The 21,938-nt window shown below is 40.0% G+C and overlaps 1 protein-coding gene across 4 annotated transcripts in view; it reads left to right on the forward strand.

Moving 5' to 3' along the window:
- FAM107A (family with sequence similarity 107 member A) overlaps window positions 1–21,938 on the forward strand; it is a 78,649-nt gene that overhangs the window by 48,369 nt on the left and 8,342 nt on the right. For all 4 annotated transcript variants that reach the window (XM_034408781.3, XM_034408782.3, XM_034408784.3 and 1 more), the window contains one exon: window positions 14,603–14,777. In XM_034408781.3, coding sequence (XP_034264672.1) covers window positions 14,603–14,777 — 175 coding nt within the window. The remainder of the gene's footprint in view (window positions 1–14,602; window positions 14,778–21,938) is intronic.

A 21,938-nucleotide genomic window follows, 5' to 3' on the forward strand; every position in this document is an offset into this window, starting at 1 on the left:
ATTATTTCTACATTTATTTCACTTGTCATGTGAACTAGTAAAATATTCTTATGAGACCTCAATTTGCATAATTTTGGAGGAAATGGATCAGTAGTGAAATCCAATTTTTTTTTTACTACCAGTTCTGTGGCATGGCTTGGTGGGTGTGGCAGGGGAAGGATACTGCAAAATCTCCATTCCCACCCCACTCCAGGGGGAAAGATATTGCAAAATCTCCATTCCCACCCCACTCTGGGGCCAGCCAGAAGTGGTATTTGCCGGTTCTCCGAACTACTCAAAATTTCCGCTACCGGTTCTCCAGAACCTGCTGGATTTCACCCCAGAAATGGATATGTTGAAAAAGAAGAGGATTCATCAACTGTGATAACTTTAGGAATCATATAAGTTTAGTCATAAACTCTCATGATGGTTAAGCCTGAGATTCTTTCAACCAACCTATAAACTATAAGACATATAGTTTAAAATATTTAGCCAGTTACAATTTGCTGTATTATGGATATTGTACCATTTCTTCCAGAAGTGATTTTGCAGCTCATGAAGTTCCATGAATTTGGGTGGACTGAGCTTCCAAGATATTGTTTCTCCCCTTTCCAAAGAATACTCATTATCTACCGCTAACAATGTTTATTTATTATCTTCTTTCTTTGCTTCTGCTGCCTCAATTGTTTCTTCTAAAGCATTTGACGTGCAGTTTGTCCTTCATCTAAACCTAAAAATCTCTCCCATGTATGTGCTTAAGTCGGTTTTGCACATGGAGCTGCTATTCTCAAATAACTTGACCATGCAGTTCCCGTATAGAGATTTTCCACCGTACAGGTGATGGTTTTTAGATATTATTCTATTCCCAACTTGCTGTGATAACTTGAAGGAATAATTTGTATCACGTTGAGGATTTTATTATTTTATAAATTTTGTAAGTCATTATATCTTTAACTAACCAGTTAATCATGCTGTGGAATGCCATAAAAAGTATCGAACAGTAGTGAAGTCAGGGAACAACAGGTAGTCTGGTGGACACCAAGGGAAATGTCCATTGAGACTAAGTGTCCTTAGACCCCACAATATCTAGGCTGGGCCTATCAAATTAGATAAGAAGACAATTAATATTCCATAGTTGTTGGATATTGCTTCTTAGTTAAGTTGATATTTTTTTCAAAGCCCTGATAGTAACATGTATATAGAACTTACTGCAATATTCTCAAGCTAATTCTATAAACTAGGGATGTCCACTTTTAAGACCTGTGGACTTCAACTCCCAGAATTCTCCAGCCAGCCATACCAACCGTGCCAAAGTTGAACACCCCTGCTATAAACTATTCTGAGAAACTAGTTCCCTTTCAAAGCTATTGGTAGCAAAAGAAGTTTGAATCATCCACATTTCTAGTGCTTTCTACCAGATCTGTAATGTGGGGGCGATAAAGCTTTTAAACCAATTAGTCTACACAATGGGATCACCGCATCAACCTGTTGCAACATCAAAAGAATAAATCAGCCGTCCTTAATAGTTAATTGGGTTGGATTTTAGAAGACTTTTAAAATAGTGAGATCCTCCTCAAACGCCTTCACATTTCACCTCAGCAATCTGCATAGTGCCTACTTTTAGTGTTAGTTCAGAATTAGATAAGGAACTGTTTTATTCTGTTAACGCCCCATCTTTTCAAATCAAATGATTAATAAAAAAAGAACATGTTTCTTTCACTATATCCCTCCTAACCTAAACGTGAAAGATAGGTGTCCATTTTTAAAAGGACTAGTTTTGTGCGGATTTTTGTTTTTAAATATTTTTATTAGCTTTCCCACCACCACCACTCAACTTTGTGTTACACAAGAGTTTGTCAAAGATCAGACTGGGGAATGAAATCTTACAAGGGAGAAACTGAGTTGATATGGCAACCCTTTTTTTTTTTGAAAAAAAGTTTTTAATTATTTTTTTAAAACATAAACATAAAACATATCTTTTCCAAAACGAAGCATTGATCTGGTCACAGATTGATACAAATCACTAATAAATCTTAATTTTCAATTAACACAACTTAATATTTTATTCAGTTATTTCCCTCAATTCTATCTATTTAACTATGCCATTATCCCCAAAAACCCGTTACTTAAATCTTAAATCCTAACCAAATATCATTCCATTTTTCTCTTTCTTTTGCTTAGATGGATACATTTTCAAAATATGAATTATTACAGTTGTTATAAACATTCAAAAAATATTTAATTCCAACATAAACATTTTCTTTTTACTATTAAACTCTACATTATCATCTTTGTTTCTGTTGTTAAACCCACCTTATTCATTTCATTTTTACTGTTAATCTCAACATACTCCTCCTTATTTTGGCTGTCCTACCTCATTTTTCTTCGTTGTTAAACCAATCATTTTTATTTCTTGAATGTTAAACACAGCATAATCATTTTTGTTTTTTGGCTGTTACACAGCATATTGATTTTTGTTTTTTGGCTGATAAACAGAGCATAACTATTTTTGTTTTTTTGGCTGTTAAACACAGCATAATCATAGTTAGTTTAACTATTAATCCCTACATAATCCTTTCTTTGTTGTTTCCATCCATTTATACATTGCTTATTTCCAGTTAATCATATTTATCCTTATCCTTTATCATAACACTTTAACATTGAGACATGGTTCTTACTTAAAACGTATCTTTGAATATATTTATAAATCTCTTTTAACTTGCTTAATTTCTCTTGTATTTCTATAAAAACCTCCTTTTTATTATTACTATCCACCTATACATTATTTTATTTTTAATCACATTGTTTTAATCTTCTTTTTTCTTTTTCCAGTCATGTATATCTTATTTCTTCATTTTCTCGCCTGCTAACGTATATTTCCTTCCATTTTCAAAGTCATCAAATTTGTCCTCCATATGTCATTTTAAATCTTTTTCTTATTTTTATTCCAGATAAAATGCATCAAGTTCTCTTGATCCTGCGCTAAATCCTTCTTTTATTCCTGCGCCAGTTGTTGTTGTTGTTTCAATTATAGGAGTTCCATTATAATTTCCTTTTCGTTTCACCAAAGTCAAGCTGCCTGCAGATAAGAAGAAAAACCTCCTCCACAAATCCCATGCCTGGTTATCTGTAAAGTTCAAAATTTTCCATGACAAAGACAAGTTACAATGTTCCTTTTTAAACCAGAAGGTGTCCCTCTACAATGCACATTTTCCATTAGTCATGCGAGTATCCATTTTATTGCAATTATGTAACAGTCCAATTTGTTTACTTTTCTTTTTTTGTTTGTTTTAAAAATATCAAGTCTTCTTTTTTAAAATTCAAATTTTAAAGTATCCAGTCTTTTCACCATATGTAGATATTTAATTCCATTAGTTCTTTTCAAGAGTTAGTTGTTTATCGGGTCTTTGTCTCTTTAAAGTTGCATTTTAAACTTTCCAAAGCCCCTTTATTATTCAGCCGCTGTTTTATGGCTTGGGGTCTTATAGATAGTAATATTGCTCTAGGCGTTGTTACAAGCCTGGGTTGGTTGTCACTCACTTGGCTTCAAAGAGCTCTGTTTCAATCCACTTTCCTCCAGCACATCTCTTAGCCCGGTTGTCACAGCTTCGTCCCCCGCCGCCAACTCATAGAGGATTCCCTCTGACCTCCGAGGAATTTGCCTGTTCCTCTTAGTCTTCTGAGGTGTCCCTCTTTTTCCCCGTCCCTGCAGGACGGTTCCGGTCCGAAGACCCATCGGCGACGGTTCAGCAGCCGGGGGTTTCGCGGCGCTCATCAGAGCCCACTATTTCCCCGACTGTCTCCCCACAATGCCAAACTGAAAGTCCGATATGGCAACCCTTTTTTGTATATTTGACTCGGCAAGCAAAATGATAAGCTTTGTTTAATGGACCATGATAATATCAGCTTCCCGGATGTAGCAACTGCATGTGTAAAGATAGCAAAATATGAGAAATGCTACTTTTCAAAGGCACATACTATATTTGCTCATTGAAATAAAGTACAATTTTTACGGGGAAAATGGATTTGAAAGTTTTATAGAATGATGGGATCTTTAATGGGCAAACGATCAAAAGATAAATATAAGTCTATGAAGATATATATATATAAGTCTAAGTGCTATTGCTATTACTATAAAACTCTGCAGTGATTCAGGGAATATGTATGATATATTTATCTGTGGCTGTCAAGTAGTCTATCTATGTCATGCAAATTCAGGAGGATAAATTATAGCCACATCCACAAAGCCACTGCGTTCACTCTCTTGCTCATGCCTCACACTTCAGAAAGCATCTTAACCATTTTGAATGTACTCTTTCCTTCAACATGGGTGTGTGTGTGTGGAAACTGAGTATGCAGAGTGAATGGTGTGACTAAATCTTCAAGTCCTTCAGAAAATTATCAGGATGGGAAGACACACAGGTAGTCCTCAACATATGATTGTAATTGAGCCTAGCAATTATGATAATCAGTCATGATGGTTATAGTTGTACACCAGGTGATCACATGACTGATCTGGTCCAAAGGTGCTTTTTTGGGAAGACAACTGGACTTTCTTTGGTTTTATTCTTTTGAAGACATTTCGCTTTTCATCCAAGAAGCTTCTTCAGCTCTGACTGGATAGTGGGGAATGGAAGGATTTACATTCCTTGAAGAGGGCTGGTCATTTGCATCCTTTTAGAGAGTCATTGAGGCCACCTGGAAGTTTATCTGTGTCCTCAAGGTCACCTGAGTAGTGCAAATGGGTGTGGAGCCTTCTTGGCTACAGGATGTTTTCTGCCCTGGGTCCCTTCATTGTTAAACACAGGCACAGGCTGTTAGGGATGAGTCTGTTGTCTGCATCTCAAACTGAAGCACAAATGGTTCCTGTAGTCTGCAATTTTTCTGGAAATCCATTCAAGCTCTTGCACCATTGAAAGGGGGTTCATCCCAAAGTGTATCACTAAAAGTCGATGGAGATTCTCGGTCCTCCAGGCCATGGTTGTTCCAAAGGTGCTTTTTTTGAGAGGCAACTGGACTTTTCTTGCTTTTTTTTTTTTTTTCTTTTGAAGACATTTCATTTCTCATCCAAGAAAAGTCTTCAGTTCTGACTGGATGGTAATGACTGATTTTTTTTTTTTTTTTGCAGAGGCCATTAAGCAAATGCCATGGTTGTTAAGCAAATCCAGTGTTCACTATGGACGTTTTTCTTTTTCTGGAAATCAGAAGTAAATTCTGAAAATTGGAAATAATTTTCAGCAAAGATGTTGTAAAATGCAGTCATGTAAGCATGGGATTTTGCAAACAGCTGTAAATGTGGGATGGTTGCTGAGTGCCCAAAATGCAGTCACATGAACTTTGGAACCTGGTCAAAAGTATCTTTTGAGGAGTCCATCATAACATCAAACAGTCACTAAGCAACTGGTTATAAATTGAGGATTACGTGTAACTGGGAGCCACTATTTAGATTAGAGGTCTTCGAACTTGGCAGCTTTAAGACTTGTGGACTTCAACTCTGAGCCATAGCTGGCTGGAGAATTCTGGGATCACACAGCTGGGATCGTCAGAGAGACTTTTAAAGCATTTTTTTTCTGCAACCTCTTTCGGGGAAGAGGTGGTTTAAAAATGCTTTGAAAAGGCTCTGATGATCCCAGCTGTGTTGCCTGATCGGCAGAGCCTTTTCAAAGCATTTTTTTAACCACCTCTTCTGCTGAAGAGGTTGCAGGAAAAATGCTTTATAAAACCAGCCTCCTAAAAGGCTGGCAGCAAGCACCTTAGGCAAATAGCCGGTGCTGTTGAATTGCCTTTCATGTATATTTCCCCACTGTGTGTCTGCTTACTCTCTTGCAATCCCTTTCTCTTCAATGAATGTAAATACAAACGTCAATTCTTTTTTTTTCCCCTAATTATCTCAGCACCCAGGTCAGCATTCCAAAGGGCGGGGGAGTGTGGGAAAAGGGCTATAAGATTTGCCGTTTTACCTGGTTTTCTCTACCTATGAGTTCTAGAACCCTTTTCTACCATGTGGGCTTACCCAGCTGTTGGAGTCATATAGTTCCCCTCTCCAATACCCCCTACCTACTGGGCTGCAAAGTCACAAAGGTTGGGGACCACAGCTTGACAGCACTCTCTAAGCAGTTTAAAGAGTCAGCATATTGCCCCCCCCCAACAATCAGGGTTCTCATTTTACAGATCTCAAAAGGATGGAAGACTGAGTCAACCTCAAGCCCATCAGGATCAAACTTCAGACTGTGGGCAAAGTTAGCCTGCAACAATGCATTCTAACCACTGCGCCACCACCGCTCTTGGGAAATGGTCTTTAAAGAGAATGATGAGATGCTTGAACTTTGAGACAGAGCAGGTGCATGCCAGCAAAAGGCTGTGATGCCCCACCTTCAATTCAAGAGTAAATATTGGTTGAATACTTGCTCAACTTTTTGTAGGAGTACATACTTTAATCACGGTGAACTTTCAGTGATCCAGTCAATCTTTCAAGAAATCGTTCAAGGAAATTTAGCATCAAGATTCTGTCCTTTTTCAATATTTTAATAGCATTTTAATAGTATTTTGATGTACTCTGGCCTTTGCATATAATGATTATCTATTTGCATTGCTGACAATATTCCCCCAAGGCCCTTGTGTAATACTCAGGTTCTGGTGGTTTTGCCTGAAATAACAAAGGAAACACATGGATGAATCAAAACATTTATAAAGCTCTAATGTATTTTTTGTTGGCTGGTTCCCAGAAATCCAGAAAAATCTATTGATCTACTGACCATCAGGGTAGAGGGATAATGTCGAAGAGCCAGTTTGGCCTAGTAGTCAAGACACCAGGCTAGAAAATGAGAGATTGTAAAAGGGCTTCAGGCAGGGGTGAAATCCAGCAGGTTCTGACAGGTTCTGGAGAACCAGTAGCAGAAATTTTGAGCAGTTTGGAAAACTGGTAGTGGAAATTTTGAGTAGTTCGGAGAACTGGCAAATACCACCTCTGGCTGGCCCCAAAGTGGGGTGGGAATGGAGATTTTGCAATATCCTTCCCCCAGGAGTGAGGAGGGGATGGGGATTTTGCAGTATCCTTCCCTTGGAGTGCGGAGGGAATGAAGATTTTGCAGTATACTTCCCCTGGAGTGGGGAGGGAATGGAGATTTTGCAGTATCCTTCCCTGGAAAGGAGTGGGAATGGAGATTTGGCAGTATCTTTCCCCTGGAATGGAGATTTGGCAGTATCCTTCCTCTCCCATGCCCACCAAGCCACGCCCACAGAGCTGGTAGTAAAAAAAAAATTGAATTTCACCACTGGCTTCAGGTCCTGCCTTAGCCATGGAAAGGTAGGGGGTTTTGTGTGGAAAATAAGAGGAGGAATGCTGGATATGTTTGCTGCCTTGAGTTTTTTCTAAAAATAATAAAGGTGAGGTACAAATAAATAAATGCAAGCTGATACCCATCGAGTAGATGGCAGACACTCCAAATTAAAGGTGTGGAACTATTGACCTAATACTCACTACACTACAAATCCCAGCTGCTCAACCTACATGACCAATTGTAGGGGATGTGTATAGTTCAGCAAGATATAGACAGACAGACATAAATTATGCATACAGTGTCTGCTGTAAATGCTTATCTTGACACATGAACTGCCATATCCATAGAGATTTCATAGCCTTTAATGCAGCCATGTTTAATTTCTTAGGACATGGACAGCTGATGCTCTCACAGCTGAAGCCTTAATACACAGAAACTCTTTTAATTTGAAATGGGTATCCAAGCCCTAAAACCAAGCTACATTTCTTTTTGAGAAACTTTGTAAATTCAGAGATCTTTTCAAGCGGAAAAGCTGAGAACTTCATGTTCCTTCTGTGTCTGAAGCAGTGCAAAGAGCCATAACCAGCAGCTTTTTGGTATTCTGTAAAGATCTACCTTCATGTGAATTGTGAGCATTAAAAATTTGTTCCCATATATAACAGAACATGTAATATTATACTGGTGTAATAGGATTCGTAATTTATTTCCTACTCTTTGGAACATAAATAATGAGCAAGGAAACATGCATAATATGTGATGCAGAACTCATGCAATCAATTGCAGTAAATAAGACAGCAGAAAGGGGTTTTGTGTAAAAAGAGGATCAGGCCTACCATTAAGCAAAATGAGCAGCAGATGCCACGGTGGGGGAAGTAATAGTAGTCTCTGGGTTTTTCTTATCAGCTACATAATTGTTCTCAGAAAAAAAAATCAAAACTGGAGATCTGGAATTGGATATAGGAACTAGGCAGAGGTGGGCTGCTACTGGTTCAGGCAAATTGGTAGTTCCGACCACCGGCTGGGCCCGCCCACCCACCCCAGCGCTATCCAGTCCTATATTACTTTTAAAAGCATTTATTTTACAACCTCTTTGGCCAAAGAGATTGTAGAAAAAATGCTTTTAAAAGGAAAAAAAAAAAGCATCTGATGATCGCGCGGCTCAGCTGGGATTGTCAGAGCCTTTTAAAAGCATATTTTCTACAACCTCTTCAGCCACCTTCTCCCTCTCCTCTTCCGTTGCTGGGTGATCCCGTGTGAAGAAGGCGGCTAGCAGAGAGGGGAAGAGTGCGAGGTTGCTGCTTCTGGGACGAGGGGACCCAGGACTCCTCTGGGTCCGGCTCACCTGGCTTCTCTTCCTCTCGCAGCTGCTTTTTTGGGCCATTTTCAGGCTGTTTTTCGGGCTGTTTTCAGACCTGAAAAACAGCCCAAAAAACAACCTGAAAACAGCCCAAAAAACAGGTGGGGGTGGAGCCAGCCAGTGGTCCGATTTGCCGGTTCTCCGAACCACACAGAATCGGAACAACCGGTTCGGGTGAACCAGTCCGAACCGGCAGCAGCCCACCTCTGCCCATAACCTACTTACCCCTGGCCTTGCTACCAGGTTCTCTGGTTGAACCCCAGTGTTATCAACCAGAGCTGAAAGGTGAGGCATTTCTACCATTAAATTAAAAACTGTTTCATTTGGCTTCAAATTAGCAAGCAGTAATTTCATTGGGGCAAAGCAGCTGCAAATGCCAGCCCTGAATTTCTCTCATGTACCCTTATGCCATGGGATTTTAAAAATTCTGAGCAAATAACAAACCAATTCAGCCTTTTTGCAAAAAAAAAAAAAATGCTTCTCTTTTTTGAGGAACAAAATGGTCACAGAAGAGATCTTTTGTATCAGTGATAAATTACTGAAATTCTTTGTTTTTATGATGAAGGTGGAAGTCATCTTTTTATATATCCCTTTTTTCTTTAGTATGTTTTTTCTTTTGTTTTTTACTCTCTTATATTTTTTTTAGTTTGTATTAAGTTCTTTTTATCTTTGTAATAGTAAACTTTAATAAAAAGTTATTTAAAGAAGTTTACAGAACAGTGGTCTGAATTATTCCTTTCTCCTCCTGCCAAGGTGACTAGGAACTGTGTCTTTCAGTACCTCTCATTTTACAAGAAAAGGTCTTGATAGAAATTCTTAGTTATCACAAGCAACAAGGGAACATGAAAACATTCTTCAGCTCTGTCACCTTGCTTTTTACAGTATCTCATGTTTACAAAAAGGGACATAATGTTATACAGATGCACCCACAAAGAGAGAGAAAGAGAAAAAACATATCACACTCCCTATTGAAGACTGTTTCAGTTCATAGCAGTATCTGGTTTGAAACAACCATAGAACTTACGTAATTCAAGGACAAACAGTGCATTAACAGAAAGACAGTTTCCTTTGCCAAAAGTACTTTTGTGTGAGAGAGAGAAGGCAGGAGATGTTGATCACAGCATCAGATTAAGCCCAGAAGATACAAATCTCCAGGCATGAGGCTGCCGGAACACCTCGTACTGCATCTCAACCCAATTTACCTTTCAGAGCAGAGATGAAGACAAAAACGAGGATGAAGCATAAGAAGATTATTTCTTGCAGAAAGGTTGGGGTGAATGTATTGAAATTGGGAAAGAATAAACAAATTGCAGGTTCAGGAAGACCATCTAATGTAAGTTACACAAGAAAAGGTCCCTTTCACTGTGCTTGAGGGACTCTGCCTCAAAAGTCTCTGATAACATAGTTCCATGGCTTATCTGAGCCGAGGTGGCGCAGTGGTTAGAGTGCAGTACTGCAGGCTACTTCAGCTGACTGCCGGCTGCAGTTCAGCAGATCGAATCTCACCAGGCTCAAGGTTGACTCAGCCTTCCATCCTTCCGAGGTGGGTAAAATAAAGACCCAGATTGTTGAGGGGAAATATGCTGACTCTGTAAACCGCTTAGAGCGGGCTATAAAAGCACTACGAAGCGGTATATAAGTCTTAAGTGCTATTGCTATCTGGTTCAGCTCTTTATGGTGATTTATGATGTTGGCAGGAGCTCTCTAGGACAGGGATCCCCAAACTCCTGGCCACGACCCGGGAGGGAGCCACAGACCATTTTGAACCGAGCCCTGCAAGCAACAAGTGAGCACGCATGCACGCATAGCTCCACTCATGCGAGCCCCGGGAGCTCGTGCACACAGCCCCACTTGCACAAGTGGCAGGCACGTGCCCTCGCAGCCCTACTCACACAAGTGGCGGGTGCGTGCACCTGACACTCACTCAAATGAAGCTATGCACGCACATGCATGCCTGCCCCTCGTGCAAAAACATTTCCTCTTCCCCCCCCCCATGGCAGGCTGCCAATCTGGAAAGGTTGGGGGACCACTGCTAGGATATCAGACAGAAATGCTTCAAAATTGAGATACTTCATTGTAAACCACCTAGAGTTGCTCTTAGGCAAGATGGGCAGCATATAAATTTAATAAACGAATAAAAATAAATACTGGGAACTAAAATGGACTCTTTCATGGGCAAACAGTGGGGTCTATCCCTGAGTTACAGTCCTTCCCTAATCATACCGCCTCACTTGCTGTCCACATCAGTGGTGGTTTCTACTGGTTCACACCAGTTCGAGCAAACCGGTAGTGGCGGCAGTGGGAGGCTCCGCCCACCACCTGGATGTCATCATGGACGCTCTGCGCATGCGCAAAAGCGCCACACGCTCTCCCGATTCCAAACTGGTAGCGAAGGTAAGTGGAACCCACTACTGGTCCACATATTTGAGGGCAACCCTCACAGATGTTTTTCTGCTGTCTGTACATGAATTGAAACAGTGACGTCTATGCTTGCTTGGGCATGTCGTGAGACTGGCTGATGGTCGGATTCCGAAAGATCTCCTGTATGGAGAATTAGTGCAGGGAAAGCGCCTCAGAGGGAGACTACAGCTGCGATATAAGGATGTCTGCAAGAGGAACCTAAAGGCCCTGGGAATGGACATTAACAACTGGGAAACCTTGACCTCCGATCGTTCAGCTTGGAGGCTAAAGACGCAGCATGGCCTTCTCCAATTCGAAGAGACACTTGTTCGGCAGGCTGAGGCAAAGAGGCAGTCTCAGAACCACCGAAATCTGGGGGCTGGGCAGGGGACAGAATGTATCTGCCCTCAGTGTGGAAGGGATTGCCACTCTCGAATTGGCCTTTTTAGTCACACTAGATGCTGTTTTAGGACCTCTTTCCAGAGCACGATACCATAGTCTCTTGAGACTGAAGGTTGCCAATGTAAATATACATGAAGCCTTTTTCTTCTTGAAGAATGGTGCAATGACCACAATTACCCAGAAGTGAGAATGATGAGGGTCGTGTTATTTGAAGGTGCAAGAGCCTCCCTCTTGGGCATTTGGCCCTCTGCATCAAGTTCTGTTATGTGTCTGATCCAAGAAAGGGATCTCATCTTTTTTTTTTTTTTTTATCAAGAAGACATGGATGGTTGAATAGCATTTTTCCATTGTTGGAAAGTGAATACAGTGTACAATTTGTCTCTAACGTGGCACCCTCTCATGCAGATCCAAGGCCTCTGGAGGGCACCAGGTTGAGCTAGGCGGCATTTCATCATCAGCTTTTGCTATGAACTGTGGCTTGTTATGCCACATACTGCAATGATCATTCATTTGATATACATCATAAATGGCATTCAGTTTTGCTTTTCTTCGCCTTTCTATTGACTTGAGCCAGGGTGTTATATACTCATATTCGTATAATGAATCTTGTCTCCTCCGTATTACCCTTGCAAACTTCTTCTCCCATTCCTGTGTCCCAGACTCATGGTCTTTAAAATGTCAGGTATTGCAGTACCTTGAAAATAACCATCTGCCTGAAGAAACAAATAAAACAGGTTCCTTAGGCAAACATTTCTAAATCTTGGATTGGTAAGACACAGGACAGCCTCCCTGCTCCCTGTGTTTTATTAATGGGCTTGTTTTTACTAGGCAAAAATTCTGATTTTAATCATCCTAAAACTTGGGAGTCCAATGCTATTGGCAGCACAAGGGGTTTGGTACCAAATTTTGTTCAATCTTAGCATGGTAACTCTCCAGGAGCCATATTAGACTTAGCCACCCACCTCTATATTCTGTGGACTCCCAAACCATGTTGAGTTTTCCAAGTTACAGAAACTGTCTGCATCATTTCAAAGCATAACTAGAAAATATTTCTTGAAAAAGAAAAGGAGTGAGATAAGCAGGCAACCTCCCTTGTGGCTTTCCACACCGTTGGCAATTTCCTTGGACAAAAAAAATGGTAATAAAACCCACTCGTACTTAGCGAAAGGAGTCACAAGACCCTCTTATTCCTCCTGTGGTGCTTAATTGTGGCCCTGAACTTTTCACCCCAATTATAGTGATGTAATCCATGTCAGTTGGTTTTGCTTGGGTCTTTTTTCCATAGCCATCAGAGACCTGTCATTGTACCAAAGCAGGAGGGAACCATTGGGGTGGTATGAATTCAGTCACTTTCTCTGTTTACAAAAGAAAAAATAACTATGAACGTTTTCTGTTTTTCACTACTTAATGTGCCGTCTCCCTTTCAGCTTCCTATTGGGCTCTGGAGATATTTGATAAAAAGTAGAACAAGTCCAGCAATCAGAAAGGGAGATGTAGAAGAGCATTATGGAAGGGAATCAAATGCTGTTTTAGTTCTGTATAGGTTTTCAAAATAAACATTCCTTGAATATGCCTTTCTCTCTCTCTCTGTCTCTTCTCTCTCTGTCTCTGTGTCTCTGTCTCTCTCTCTCTCTCTGTCTCTCTCTCTCTCTCTCTCCACGTTACCTACAAGTTGCGTCTCCTCTATTGAATTCCTCCCACTCATCCCATGGCCATGTCAACCAGATATCTATGGCCCTCTGAAGTACATTTTTCCAGCATTGTTCCTTCAGGTGACAGACAATTAAAACTTTTAGGTTAAGTCCAGGAAGACTCAGATCCATGTCCACTTTCAGCCATAGATTGGCTGAGTTGCTATCTTTGCAGTGTTTGGTCCACCCCACATGGTTACAGTTATGGGAGACTGATGAGAGAGGAGGACATGCAGTGAAGAGGAAAAGGAAATATTTTGGGGATGTTCCAGATGAACTTCTGAAAAAGGAATGCATTTTTCAACATGCATCAAACCAAAACATTTTTTTTTAAACTGGCACTCCTTCTGCCTCTTGTTTGTTCAATTTATGTATAAACTCTCAGAAGAAAGATGGGGTTTAAATCTTATTACATAAATCTCACATGTCAGATGAAAACATAAACAGATGAGCATACCTACCATTGGTCACGCTGGTTGAGGATGCTAGGTGTTGTCGTTCCAACTTATGAAGAGGACTTCAGGATGTAGGAAACTAGTGTGGCTTTTTGATGAGCATACAAACATTTGTGTATAATGATCTTAAGCTAGTCAGGATCTGCTTCCAAGCTGAAGAAGTCATTTACAGGTAGATGTGGTTCTGAGCACTGACTAGGGAAAGGGAGAAATTTGTTTAGCATACATGTGAAGGAAAGCAATTCCAAATTTGTATTTTTGGAATCAGTTGCAAACCAAAGAATTTTTATTCAATTTAGAATTATTATCATCATTCATTTATGACTATGTACATGAGAGAATTTAGGCATAGAAGAGATTGATTTACTTTGATTACTAAAATATTAACAAAAATTAGAATAGAATTCTTTATTGGCCAAGTGTGATTGGACACACAAGGAATTTGTCTTGGTGCATACACTCTCAGTGTACATAAAAGAAAAGATACATTCATCAAGAATCATAAGGTACAACACTTAATGATAGTCACGGGAAATAAATAATCAAATCATATTAGGAAACAGTCAATATAAATCGTAAGGATACCAGCAACAAGGTTACAGTCATATAGTCATAAGTGGGAGGAGATGGGTGATAGGAACGATGAGAAGATTAATAATAATGGAGACTTAATAACTAGTTTGACAGTGTTGAGGGAATTATTTGTTTAGCAGAGTGATGGTGTTTGGGGGGAAAAATTAGAAAATGAGAGAAACTGATATTGATTGCTTCTCCAAAATTCTAGTAGTTATACAGTGTCACTGCACATCTACCATCTGTACTAATCAAAATCACAGGGGTTCAAATTATATTTTACTTAATTAGTCTTCTGGGCCGAAATAATTCCAAATTAGAGTGTAAGATTTCCAATATAAATGAGTGACTTTCTTCAGAGATAGGAATCTAAAATCTGAGGGGTTTGAGTTTGATATATGCCTGGTTTCTGAGAATTTCTTTCAGTTATTGTGATGCATTGTCTGATGTCTCTTCCTCCCCCAGCATCTATGTATTCAGACATACAATCAGAGCGGCCTGATATTGGGAATATCATGACTCATCCTGATTATCTTGATGGGAACCCGGATCTGATCAAACCTAAAAAGCTGCTCAATCCTGTAAGAGCCTCAAAAAGCCACCAAGAACTTCATCGGGAACTACTTATGAATCACAGAAGGTGAGCAGAGGGTTGGAGCTATAGGCTTCCTCAGGAAGGATGGAGTGGGTATTGTATTATGTGTGCTGTGACATCTGTGGTTTTGTCTGAGACATTCTATGAAAAAGAATGTTGAAGAAGTGGGATAGAATATTGACACTTTGATCAATACTTTGGCATTGGAGATAACTCCTGAGTATAGCACAGGGATGAAATCTACTTACCTTCCCAACCAGTTCGGAAGTGCATGCGCGTCACATGCGCGCTTGGACCCTCTGCGCATGTGCAAACCCTTCTGCGCATGCGCAGAGGGTAAAAAACAGGTTACTTCCTGGTTAAAACCAGGAAGTAATGACTGGGCAGTTGGGCGGAGCCTCACACCACAATCGCTATCGGTTCTCCGAACCACCGGCCGCCATCACTACCGATTTATCCGAACCAGTCCAAACCGGGAGCATTTCATGCATTTGGCTCCCCTGGTATAGCAGGGGAGCCAAAAGAAATTAATCCAATGCATCATAGAACAAGTCAACACAGAATGCTCACTTGAAACTCAAATATCGAGGGTCAGATTATTATATTTCAAAGAAAGCAACCAGCAGCAATTAAAGCAGTGATGGATGCACTTTTGGAAGTCCTGAAAGACCACATTGGTGATAAATTCTCTTACAGAAAATCTGTCCGCACATGGTGTCTAAAAATTAATACTAACCTGATGACACATATTCCATCGATGAGGTACAGAAAATCTTGCCGGTAGAACAGGTTTCCAAAACAGGTTACATTTATTTGGGGCAGCTGTGTTCTGTGTTGTTTTTGAATACCTGCATTGCAGGATATTTCTAGGGAAATTGATTAGGGAATTATCTTTCCATTCTTTTAGGTTCAAAGAAGTATTTTTATATTTTGATTCTCAGAGGCCTGCCTTTACACCTTGAATAGATGGAATGTCACTCGGTCTAATGAATTGGCCTTCTGTAAAATGGAAGCCGATAACCGGCGCTCACACGGCATTTCAGAACAAGCATGTTATGAATGAGATACATGTATGTGTTTCAAACATATCTACCATTTTTCAGGTGCAACCTTAAGACTTAAGAATGACTGTTTAGAAAACAAACCATTCCTCAGACATAAAAACAGCTTTCCCTTTACACTGTAGAAACTTTGGCAGAAAAAAAGATCATGCTAAAACTGCATGTAAATTTATTTCTGCATTTATTCAATTTGTATACTATCTGCTCCAGCAAGTTCTGACAGGTTCTGGAGAACCGGTAGCGTAAATTTTGAGCAGTTCGGAGAACTGGCAAATACCACCTCTGGCTGGCCCCAGAGTGGGGTAGGAATGGAGATTTTGCAATATCCCTCCCCCAGGGGTGGGGAGGGAATGGAGATTTTACAGTATCCTTTCCCCTGCCATGTCTACCAAGCCACACCATGCCCACCAAGCCACACCCACAGAACCGGTAGTAAAAAAAAATTGGATTTCACCACTGATCTGCTTCCAGCAAAGCTAGGACCATGGTCATTATAATACATGAGTATTTTGATTTTTGACCCTAATTAAGTACAAAAGACAGGGCTCTTGGATCATTAATAGACTGCAGAAAAGTTGAGCTGACATATGCTGGGGTTTGGGAGGTGTCATTTTGATCCACAAACTTTCCAGCTACACTTTTGCCTGGCCTGATGTGTGAGGTTTGAATCATAGAATCATAGGGCTGAAAGAGTCCTCAGAGATCTTCTAGTCCAACCCCCTTCTCAAGGCAGGAGTCTTATAGCATTCCAGTCAAATGGTTGTCCCGTCTATTTTTGAAAACCTGCAGTGATAGAGAAGCCACAACCCCGGGAGGCAAGCTATTCCTTTGTTTGATTGTTCTCACTGCCAGAAAATTTCTTCTAACTTCTAGATTGTATCTCTCTTTGACAAGCTTCCGTCCATTACTTCTTGTCCTGCCCTCTGGTGCTTTGGAGAATAAATCAATCCCCTCTTCTTTGTGACAGCCTCTAAAGTACTGGAACACAACTATTATGTCCATCCCCAATCCTTCTCTTTGATAAGCTAGACAAACTTAGATCCCGCAACTGTTCGTCATACAATTTAGCCTCCAAGCCCTTTTGTGAACCTCAAAAATTGGATTGAGAAAAGCATAATTCAACTAATCATGGAAAGGCGGGTTGTGGTTTGTTACATTTGTTACAAAATAAGATACATATGCCAACATTTTTGTGAACCATATATCTGTGATGATATTGTTTAAAGGTAAAGGTAAAGGTTCCCCTTGCACATATGTGCTAGTCGTTCCCGACTCTAGGGGGCGGTGCTCATCTCCGTTTCAATGCCAAAGAGCCAATGCTGTCCGAAGACGTCTCCGTGGTCATGTGGCCGGCATGACTAAACACCAAAGGCGCAGGGAACGCTGTTACCTTCCCACCAAAAGTGGTCCCTATTTTGCTACTTGCATTTTTTTTATGTGCTTTCAAACTACTAGGTTGGCAGAAGCTGGGACAAGTAATGGGAGCTCACTTCGTTACGTGGCACTAGGGATTCGAACCGCTGAACTGCCAACCTTTCGATCAACAAGCTCAGCGTCTTAGCCACTGAGCCACCGTGTCCCCTTGATATTGTTTAGCTCCACATAAAACTTTGAAGAAGTTTTTTTTTTTTAATTAAAATCATACATATATTCCTTAGTTCTGATGGTCATGGAAAAAAAGCTCTTGTGTGATTCAGATAACATTTTGTCCCCCTTTGGTTCTCTGCAGCATCAAAGAATACCAAAGACGAGCTGAGATTTCCCAAAACCTCATAGAAAAGTAGATACTGTATATCTGTAGATGAAAGGCAAATGAGGGACTCATCAAGAGCTATCTAGATGAAAAGAGAGAGAAAATCGGGCCAATATCCTGTTGGTTTCTCAGCCATATCCGCTAGCATTATTTGTTTTATGAAACACAACTTTCCTTTGCAAAAAGTAGATAGGTAGGAGACGGAGTGAGTCATCCAGACCTAATAAAGAAGGCCTGATGTGAGGGGAGTTTGATTAAAAAATGAAATCTCCAAGTGCATTCTGACATGAAAAGGAGGGCTGCTGATCTATATCTTCTTAATAACAGTTGTACTTTAACAACAACTACTAGTTTAATATTTAATACCACCTCTTCAAGAAGGCAGCTGACAGCATTTCGAAACGCAAACATAAAAGTATGCAAAATCTAGAAACAAGATTGGGAAATAATAGTATATGGAGCACATCGTGCACTATAAATACAGGCTGAAGGAATTTGGGTTATTCAGTCTGATGAAGACTTAAGGGAGACATGATGGGGATATGACTGCCCATCTCACAAAAAAAGTGACTGGGCGGCATACAATACCTGAACCCTTCTGTTTCTTTACTGCTTACTTAACTTTACCATAATAATTAACCACACAGCTGTTTGTTTGCCATATTTATAAGCCATCCACTTTTAACCAACCGAGGTGGTAAAAACAATAAATCGAAAAAGAGCATCAGTAAAATTCAACAACATCTTAAGCTTTGCAGTATAAAATCCTTAAATTAGCTCAATACTCAAAACCATGCTACAGTATGAAGTATGAAACATCTGTGCTAAAAGACAAAAATCCTAAATCTTGAGTGTGATGTTGAGCCTTCCTTCTTGAATTCAGCCAGGAAGGGATTAGACTGCACTTTGTGAGAAAGGAACTCCATAAAGCAGGTGTTCCATAAGAAAATTCTTGTCCTAGTTGATTCCACCAGGCTCCCTGCTGGTTATATATAACCCACAAGAAATTGTCCTTTGAGAATAATAGGTTGATGTTTTCAAAAAAAAATTCAGCTAGTTTGTTACAGCTCCCTGTGCATTGAAGGGACATTGTAATTGGGAAGATTAGGGATGGGATTTCAGAAAATCTGTCCTGCACATGCCTAGATTGATCTAAAAGAGGTTGAAAAAAGTGTTGGCAGTGGAATTATAAGTAGAATCCTTCCTTTGCTATCCAGCACTGAGTTGTCCCAAAGGTGCTTTTTCAGGAGGCAACTGGACTTTCTTGTTCTTCTTTGGAAGACGTAGTGCTCTTGACAAGAGAGCTGAAGAAGATTCTTGGATGAGAAGCGAAACATCTTCCAAAGAAAAACAAGCAAATCCAGTTGTCTCCTGAAAAAGCACCTTTGGGACAACCATGACCTGGATGACTGAGAATCTCTGAGCTTGAAAACATAGAAAGAGTTAACCCAGCAATTGATAGTGAAATGTCCCACATGGGACACAACCTCAAAAGATATTGTTTGTCTTAGTTGTTCAGTTTGCAAGACTGACCCTCTCGGAATATGGAAACCAGTTAAGAAAACCAACTTTTTCATCTGACTCATGTGACTAAAGCCAGCAATTGGAAAGCCCATTAAATTCACTGCACTTTTAGCAAATACAGAAGTGAAAGTTGAGATCTTCTCTGGTGGAAACCACACCAGAACCTCTGCTGCTAAATTCCATCATGAGATTGTTGGTTAAATTACTCCCCCTGCTGGAAAAAGGGGAAAATAGAGAAGACTTTTTTTTTTTTTTTTTGGTCTTGTTTCTTTTAATTAATTCTAAGAAACAATATATTTGTGAAACCTAAGTACTTCTCTGCCTGGGCTTCTCCTGCACTTTTGCAGATTGTGTTTATACATAAACATTCAGCAGGTGATGCATTTGCCTGAAATGGAAACAAGGAAGCTCTACCCTGCCAGGTTTTCACTCTTTCACATGAAGAAGTGCTCAGACCTTTAGCAATCTTATTTCAAAATAAGCTATTTTCCCCCTTGGCACTTCAGGGCTGCCAATTAGTTTATGAGAAATGTTTAGGTGCGCTATACTTTACATGAAATTAAAGGGGTAAAAACAAACAGTGCAATTGAGATTAAAGCTCATGTAAAGCAACAGGCCAAACATTAACCAAGATTAGTAACAATTCAGTCAGAGGATGATGTAACAATTTGTTAAGCACAGATTGTGGTTTTAGAAATAGCACACGGTTTTGACATGTGCAATACTGCTTCAAAGTAGTTTGCTGGGATCCATAGTCTTAGCACAATGTTTCTGAACTTTAGCAACTTTTAAGATGTGCAGACTTCAACTCCCAGAATTCCCCGGCCATCTGGCCGGGGAATTCTGAGAGTTGAAATCCACACATCTTAAAGTTGCCAAGGTTGTGGAACACTGTTCTAATGTAACAGGATCATAAAATAGTCCAAGGGTCAAGCATAATTGCCTAAACCACAGACCAGACAAATAGCTACTGTAGGTCAACATCCAAGGGAAAATCTGAAGGTATTCCTAATGCAAAGTAAGATGGAGAAGTCAAAAATTCAACTCTTCCAAGACTACTTCCTAAATGATGTTGGAATGCTGGTAGGAAGCAAACTGAAGGCTTCTTTGCTTCACGCTACCTCAAAGGCTAGTTTTTACTAGTTAGAAAGCTAGAAAGATGATGAGTTTTCATCATGGGCAAAACAATCTTTTTCTTTTTTTCTGTTTTCTGAAACCTAATATTGGCCTTTCAAAACATTTTAGCAACAGCACTTAGACTTATATACCCCTTCACAGTCCTCTCTAAGTGGTTTACAGAGCCAGCCTATTGCCCCCAACAACCTGGGTCCTCATTTTACCGACCTCAGAAGGATGGAAGGCTGAGCCGGTGAGATTTGAACTGCCGGCAACAAGCAGTCAGCAGAAGTAACCTGCAGTACTGCATTCTAACCACTGCGCCACCACGGCTCATATTATGTGAAGCTTCAGTTGTCCTTGCTTTCTCTCCATGGAATGTTACTGTGGGCCCTTGCTTGATATATTTTACCAAGTCGGTCTTGCCTTGACTAGTGTTATGATCTGACTCAAAATGGTCTAAAATAGGGATTTTCAATATGCCCTTCTATAGAACTCTTTAATTCTGTTTATATTGTCTTAGAAATACTTATCATTAGGATTTTAATGTTTTAATGCTTGAAAGCCACCCAGAATCATTTCGATGTGATCAGCAAATAAATTTAATAAATAAAGTTTCACGGGAACCTAATGGGGTTCCGTGAAAGACTAAGGGAGAAAAATCACTTGAATGCAGCCAGAGGCATCGATAGTGATTTTTCTAAAAAGAGTCTGGTGGCGCAGCAGACTAATAGCCTGTTATTAACATCCAGCTGTCTGCAATTACTGCAAGTTCGAATCTCACCAGGCTCAAGGTTGACTCAGCCTTCCATCCTTTCTAAGGTAGGTGAAATGAGGACCCAGTTTGTGGAGGCAATAAGCTGACTTTGTATAAATATACAAAAGTATGAAGGCTATTGCTTAACGCATTGTAAGCCGCCCTGAGTCTCCGGAGAAGGGCGGCATATAAATCTAAATTAAAAAAAATGTGAATTTACAGAAAATTTAATATCATGTAAGGAAGGAAAGGGATGTGGTGGCTCAGTGGCTAAGATGTTGAGTTTGTTGATCAAAAGGTCGGCAGTTCAGCGGTTCGAATCCCTAGTGCCGGGTAATAGGGTGAGGTCCTGTTACTTATCCCAGCTTCTGCCAATCTAGCAGTTCAAAACACATAAAAAATGCAAGTAGAAAAATAGGGATCACCTTTGGTGGGAAGGTAACAGCATTCTGTGTGCTGATGTCTTCAGACAGTGCTGGCTCTTTGGTTTTGAAACGGAGATGAGCACCGCCCCCTAGAGTCAGGAACAACTAGCACATATGTGCGAGGGGAACCTTTACCTTTACCTTAAGGAAGGAAAAGGATGAAAGCAACCCTTTAATTATCACTGCATCAGGCAGTATTATCAATTCTATACTTTAATCAAACTGGTGGGCCACTATGCATTTTTATTTATCTGTGTTTAATTTCATATTTTACTTTGTTTTGCTTTTAAGGAGAAAATGAGATTTAATAAAAGTAACACATTAATTTACACATTCACATTTTCTTCTAGCACTCTGATACTCATTTTGGTTATGTTCTTTGCAATTAATTATCAAGCTTCAATGGAGGGAAAATATCTGGAGACATTTGGAAATTCAAGGCTTCTGATTTCTTCTACTCCACCATAAGGGGATGGAAAAATGGGGAAATGAAACAGTTTTCGGAAGATGAAAAGAAACGATCTTTTAATGAAGCATCCTGACTAAACTTTGTTATTTTATAGCAGACTA

The sequence above is a fragment of the Pantherophis guttatus genome, chromosome 2 (genome assembly GCF_059756535.1).
Source record: "Pantherophis guttatus breed Tessera chromosome 2, ASM5975653v1, whole genome shotgun sequence".
Taxonomy (NCBI): domain Eukaryota; kingdom Metazoa; phylum Chordata; class Lepidosauria; order Squamata; family Colubridae; genus Pantherophis; species Pantherophis guttatus.